The sequence below is a fragment of the Vigna umbellata genome, chromosome 2 (genome assembly GCF_029865625.1).
Source record: "Vigna umbellata cultivar VRB3 chromosome 2, Vumbellata_1.0, whole genome shotgun sequence".
NCBI lineage: Eukaryota > Viridiplantae > Streptophyta > Magnoliopsida > Fabales > Fabaceae > Vigna > Vigna umbellata.
In genome coordinates, this window is record NC_142166.1 from 51,894,295 (window position 1) to 51,901,601 (window position 7,307).

Below are 7,307 nucleotides of genomic sequence, written 5' to 3' on the forward strand. Positions count from 1 at the left end.
AAATTGACACAGTTAAACTTGAATCCGGTTTACTAAAACCTGTTATGTATTGGATTGAGTAATCAATGTATCATAAATTTTAAATTTATATTAAAAAATGAAATTCTAAATATGAATTTTTCTATGTTGTGCATGGTACATTAAACACTATGATACTATAGATAGATAAATGACAAAAATAATTAATGTTACGTATTAATATGTTTTGTATTTTTGTGTTTTAAGATTGAATTTGAAGTTTAACATAATTTAAAATGTATTCTACTTCTTTTATTTTTGGATTATATTTAGAGTTTAATATCATTTTACATTATGTTTTGATTGAATTTTATTTAGATTTTAATTAGAACAAATTTGTTATATTTTAAGGTTAAAGAAAAAAATTATATTTAAGTAAGTGATGTTTAGTGCATTAATCAGTAATAGACTGAGTCAGATTTAAATTTTTTGGATTAACTGATAAATAAACTGGATTGAATTATTAACTCATTAAATAACAAATTCGTAATAAATTAAACTAAATTCGATATCTTGTTTGACAACACTATTTATTTACAAGTATTTTTATTTACAAAAACAAACATAATATAATAAATATTTGAAAAAAATCATGTATTTCATTTGAAGATATTTAATTCTATAGATTCTTCTTTGTTGAATTTATCAATTTATGTATTGATTTTTTTTTTATGAATAGAATATTATTAAAAACATCTTTAAAATTACTACAAACAATGAAGTAAAATACATGCAAAAAATAAATCTTTACCGGTTCATTTGTATATGTGTTTCTATCTATTTACATGTTTTAATTTTTATTACAAAATACAAATATAATATCTATACAACATTCATTTTAATAATTTTTTATTAACCTTTATTTCTCAATAAACTCGTATTAGTATCACTGACGTCTTGGTAATACTAAAGTCCACATTCACTTATCTTTACATGAGATATTATTAAAATAAAATATATAAAAAAACATAAGAAATCACATGATAAATATTACACTTTATAACATAAACAGATTATACATATTATAAAAAAATATATAAAATAAATGGAGGTAAAACATTAAATTGTTTATAATGTTATTTGTGAATAAGAGTAAAATTAACTAAGTAATCAACCCAATACTTTCTTGTAAAACACCATGAGAAACTTTAATACTCCAATAAATTACTTGTTGATAAAAAAATGTCATCCATAAAAATCAAACACTAATAGAAATGTACACTCGTAAAAAAAAAACTAAAAAAACTACTTACATGTTTATCACAACTTTTTCTAAAAATACCAATATGATAATTTCTAGTTGCATCATTAATATTCATCTTAAACTAATTAGTAAGTAAAATTTGTTATATTATCTTGTAAATAAAGATACTATACACTTCTTAGTTTCAATGTTGAAAATTTAAAAAAAAAATCAAAGATTATATTAATCATATGATTTTTAAAATTATTATTAGTCATATGCACTAATTATTTAATTTGAAAATAGTATAAGTAAAAGTAATTTGAACATGAAATTTATTAAAACTTTTCATGTTTCAAATAATCTATATAATCATAGTAACGAGAGTTACTTTAATTACTTCAAACAAATAACTATAACGAGACTTCATAAACCAAACAATTAAATATAGACAAAAAAACTAAAAATATTGAAAAAAAATCTTTCAATCATTCTCGCAAACTTCTAACAGTTAAACAATGAAAGAACAAATGTGAAAAAATTCAATATTGTTTCCATACAAAAAACACTTAGAATATAACCCCTTTTTAAAATCTGCAAATCAATAGATAAATTATCATATAACTTTTAAAGAACCAAAGGTTTGGGTGGAGAAACAATATCCAACTAGATTAAATTCCCCAATCCACACATTTCATATTAAAAGAGTAAAGTTTTTTAACAACTTTTTGAGAAAGAACATTAATATCGTTCAAAGTATAATTAGGCACATTCTCATTTTCATTAACCAAAAAAAAGAAAAATCATATAAATTGATAACAAAAGAGATAAAGTTTCAATAAATACATGTTCAAGTTGAGGTAAAAATAAAATATAATATTACTTTATCAAAATAAGGAATTAAAATCAATTTATATGTACAAATGTCAACATTCACATTATTATTCTAAAAATTAATATAATCACATTTACATACTCTTTAAAAAGTAATTTCAACAACAATCTCATATGCATCCCTAACATTACTCTAAATTGACGACATTTTAAAAACATAATTTACATTAAAACCACACAAAATAAAGAGTAGTCCCTCTCTATTATTTTTATCCTTAATCCAAACAAAATTTTGAATTTACTCTTCTAAACAAAAACTTAATATGTCATTTATAAATTTAAAAATTATAAAACAATAAATCAATCATCACCAAATTTATTGAAAGAACCTTATTACAAATCTAATAATCAAAAACTAAAAACACATCTCTTTTATCATTTCACATCTATGAATTTATTACTATATGAAAAATTAAAATATTAGTATAAATACCTCAACTAGTAGTACAGTTTGAATTTTGGTTTGTATAACGTTGTAGGGACAGTTTTGTCTCTTTCATTCATTCAAAAGAGGACAATTAGAAAAGAGTATTTATGGGATGTGGGGTGATTATTAAATTTGACCCAACTCATACCAAAATGTAGGTGTGATAATCAGTTCATCCAACTACACACATAAAGCCTAAAAATTCAAATCAATTATGTTATAACACTTAGGTGAAGTTAATATATATCAAAATTTATCGACAGTAAAAACTATATATCTGAATAAAAAAATACAAATATTTAAAGTCAATTTTTATAATTTTATAGTTTTACTATTTTATAAAACTATAAATGTATAAACTTATGAAATTATAATTTTTAAAATTTTAAAATCAAAAAATTAGAAAATTATGAAATTGTATAATTATGAAATAATAAATTAAATTTTTTTTTTTAGAAAAGGTGTGTCAAAAAGTTATAACAGAAAAATATATTCAAATTCTCTGTAATTAACCCTTAAGTCATATAAAATTATATATTAGATTTTGACAAAAATTCTGAGTTTAATTTTAGATTTTGACAAAATTCACATAGCCTTAGGAATCCAACTTAAGCTGAACTTAATGTATCATTGAAACAAACTAACAAATTTTTAGAAGATTGTAAAATAAAATATAGATTAAAATGGAGTTAAATTTGATTTAAAAGTGTAATTCTAAATCACCCATGGATGTACAAATAGAGGTTATCTTTTATTTTATTTCATTGTACTCTTAGTTCAATTTTATATGATTTAGTGAAATATCAACAGAGCAACATAAAGAGTCGAAACAATGTGATTGTTCCAATTAGTAATTTACATGGTGGAGTGCGACAAATTCTCATTCAAGATAAAAAGAATGAAAAATATCTTATATATATATATATATATATATATATATATATATATATATATTAATAAACAATTTAATTTAAACAAAAACAAAACAAGGATAAATATATATCATCATCAACCTGAGTATGAGAAAAAGAACCATATTAAGTCTCATTCTCATACCCATATTAATGTTAATATATATTACTTAAAAAAACTATGGAATACAAAGTATGAACACCAGCACGGAACATATATGTATAGAGTTATTTCTGTTCTTATATTCAATTGAAAAAAATAATATCACTCAATTGAAAAAAATAATATTACTCATATATGTGGTTATATTCAGTCAATACGAAGATTCTCATTAAAACAAAGAGAAATTTAAACAATATTATTCTCAAAAACAGATTGCCATCTCTAAATATATATACATGATACATTTAAGGAACTATGTTATAATGTCATATTTTTTAATATTTGTTATTAATTGTTTTTAGTCAACTATATTATAATTTCATATTTTTAATATTTGTTATTAATTGTTTTATCCATTGTATGCTTAAATTTGGATCATCCTGCCCCTTTCCAATGCTAAAATTCCTCTCAGACTTTTCTTCTTTAATTTAAATCAATATTGTCACGATGTTCTTAAATCTTTTTTCAACCATTTATTTGAAATAATATAACGATGCAACAACAATTGTAAGAGTTGATAACAAAGCTGCAGTAAATGTAACCGTAGAAACAAGACCAACATGCTTATTTATGCCAGAAGGTATTCTCCAAACAATATGACTGTCGTAGACATTAGCATCACCTTTTTCCAATTGGAAGAAGCAATAGTGATTTTCCACCTTGTCCTTTGTGCTACAACGAACTAACATATCCGGTGCACCAAATTCAACTGTTGAGTACCCAGTTTCATTTAGAGACTGCAAAAAGAGAGAGAAATGATTTAGTTCAGACTCTTAAAGAATTCAATGTGAGTAGGAAGTTTTATGTTTGGCAAAATAAGATAACCAGTATATATATATAAAACATACAAATCTATTGTCTGAAAGTTTTTGATTGAAAATTGTGTCTTGGTCTCTTACATGGGTTGCTTCACCCCTTATTGATACCCTCATAATCTCCTATCAAAATATCTTACAATAATACCAGAGCTGATGGTTCATTCTAAAAGTATAAAGTAGGTGAAAAATCCTAAAAGTTTTAAGAGTTTATTACTAAGACACTCGTACTCGAGGGAAAGATGTTCCGACTCACACTTAAAGAGAGACATTGTTAAGAACTCAAGGTAAGTTGAAAGTTTCACGTTATGTAAAAGTGAATAAAATGACTAATATATAAGTAAAATGATCCACAGACTTATTGTCTTAAGATTTTTTATTGAAAATGATGTCTTGACCTCTTATATGGACTTATTCACATTTCATTAGTACTAAATTTTCGTAAAATCTCCTATCAAAAAACCTTTCAAAGGCAGTGTCATATTCTATAGTGTACCCTGCTAAATGACATGTAATAACACTAGTATGACAAATGTTACTAATACACCTCTCACATTTGCTTTCCAATATATTCTCTTATGTTAAGTAAAGTTTTGTGACTATAACTAAATATGCAGTCTCATTCCTCCTTTTTTTGGTCGTCTCATACTCAAACTAACAGAACTCGAGTAAATTTCAAACAAGAAGGGAGAAATTTAGAAGTTGATAACGATCCTCGTACTGCTATAGTATTTTTTTAAAGCCACATTCGTTTTATTTGCAGAGGAACAAATTAGTGTTATTAGCATAGTATTACAATTTAAGAATCGGTGGTAAATAAAAAGTAATTAGCCTAGGTGATGTTGCTTCAACTTGTTTATAATTATCATTTGGATGTCTAGTTGAAGCAATTATCATGGTGATAAACTGACAATTCCTTCGTAATTTGCTACTGTTTTTGTAGAACATTAGATTTCAAAGACAAGCTTAGATGAATGTGGTAAAGTAACTGAAACATAACAGTCTTACTTGATATCGAGCATGCAAGGGAAGCTCAGTCTTGATATCAGTTGGCTTTTGAAATATATTTGGGTCTACAACTAAGTGAATTTCAACAACAGAACGATTGGACAAAAATGAAGGTAGCTCCAAATTTGTATCACCAAAGACAGCTATGTCACTGAACACTGCAATACAAAGTGTAACTAACTCAAAAGAAACAAATTGACAATCCTAAAATTACAAATATGAAATTCTTTTACATTTTTCTGTACAAATATGAATAACAAATGTAGATAGAGTATTTACCACCACGATGAACAAGATGTTGTAACTCAAATGGGTCAGCAAAAACTCCGGAAGGAAGTCTTTCAATAATTATGAGTTCACATGAGTGGCTCAACAATTCAGACAGAGACTTTAAATGTTGGCTTTGAAATTTGATCACTGTCGACACACTACGATGGGAACCTTCACCCGTAAGATTGCGCTTTATATCTGACAATCTCCAAACAAGATCATGATTATCTGGAAGCACTTCACACAAGCTAGAAGTGACTTCTTGAGACACAAAGTTTTCGAAATCGGAATTGTGTAAATTGGTGTGTCTGTCATAATAGGACTGCATCAGAAATTTATTCATGGGAGAAAATTTTTCGGAATCCATAACCTGAAAATGCAAGAAATCATTTGACAAAATTAAAAGAAAATAAAACATATCATAATGCTGCAAGGTTGTGCCATCAATTTCTATTTCATCAAAGACAAGGGAAGATCATTTATAAAGAAAGGGTTTTTTTTACTAACCAGAGGTGAAAGTGAATGAGCAATTCCAGGCGACCATGTAATAGAAACCCATGCTAATAAATGAACGAAGGTTTGAATAGTTCCCATGAAGAAACAGAATTGATTGTATAATGGAAGGGTAAGTTACGGTATAAAGAGATATAAGACGCGTCCCTGTAAAAGATCTCGTTAGTTGCAGATTCAGTGATATAGCAAGAAATCTGATAACACTGATCATGTATTAGAATCCAACTTAACATTTTGTATCAATTATAGAAATCATCACCACCGAGACTTAAACGGAAACCCGCATTCACCCACCTAGAATTCCTCCTAGCGCCTCCAAAACGAAAACCCCCACGCCTTAACTCCGATTCACTCACCCACCGTTACCAGCAGCATTCAATGCCCTACCGCTCGCCCTTGGCCGCCCAACCTCCTATAGCTGCCGGAGGGTTTTGGGTTTGAAAGAATAAGAAAAGGAAAGAAAGACTAGGGAGGAAGAGAACGGAGGAGAAGAACGAGTGATACCTTCTGCTGGTGAATGCCTCGACCCCTATTTCGCTGGCTAATTGGGCTTTTCGATCCAGCCCACTCGTAACCCAAACCACAACCCCGCCACATGAGTATTTCTCCTGCACCTCCACACATTTATCTCTGCACCCTCATATCTTTTGAAAATTCCAAAATTATTTCGCAATTCAAAAAATCCTATATCTTTTTCGTATTTCAACATATTTCAAAATCAGTTCAACATTTTTTTCTTCAATATTAGATTTTAAAATTTTTTAATAATTTTTTTTTCAATAATTTGTTAAAATCTTTGAAAACTCTTTAATAAATTTCAAAATTTATTAAATAATTTTTTCTTTAACAGATTTTTGGAATCCGTTGAGCAGAAATATGTGGAAGTGCATAGAATAACACATACAAAGTATAATAAACGAAAATTCTTTAATTTATTTTATTTCCGTCATACATTTTTTTAATTCCTAATTAATCTGTATTTTGTTTTATTATTATTTTTAATTAATTTTATTTAATTTGAAATTAATTGTAAAAATATTGCATTGCAAATTTTACAACTATTATTATTTTTTCAAAATAAAAACTTTTCTTCACACGAATAAAT

At 26.3% G+C, this 7,307-nt stretch overlaps 1 protein-coding gene across 2 annotated transcripts; it reads right to left on the minus strand.

Annotated features, from left to right (window-relative positions):
- Window positions 1–3,983: 3,983 nt before the first annotated feature.
- Window positions 3,984–6,701, minus strand: LOC148204287 (uncharacterized). Of its 2 annotated transcripts, none has more exons than XM_088108066.1 (5): window positions 6,497–6,701; window positions 6,197–6,349; window positions 5,699–6,059; window positions 5,420–5,577; window positions 3,984–4,333 (listed from the first exon to the last, which is right to left on the minus strand). In XM_088108066.1, the coding sequence occupies exons 2-5, from the start codon at window positions 6,281–6,283 to the stop codon at window positions 4,070–4,072; spliced, it is 870 nt and encodes a 289-aa protein (XP_087964192.1). In that variant the 5' UTR covers window positions 6,284–6,349; window positions 6,497–6,701; the 3' UTR covers window positions 3,984–4,069. The 2 variants fall into 2 exon arrangements, with proteins under 2 accessions (XP_087964192.1, XP_087964193.1); XM_088108067.1 differs by having other exon boundaries at window positions 6,434–6,701.
- Window positions 6,702–7,307: the final 606 nt, after the last annotated feature.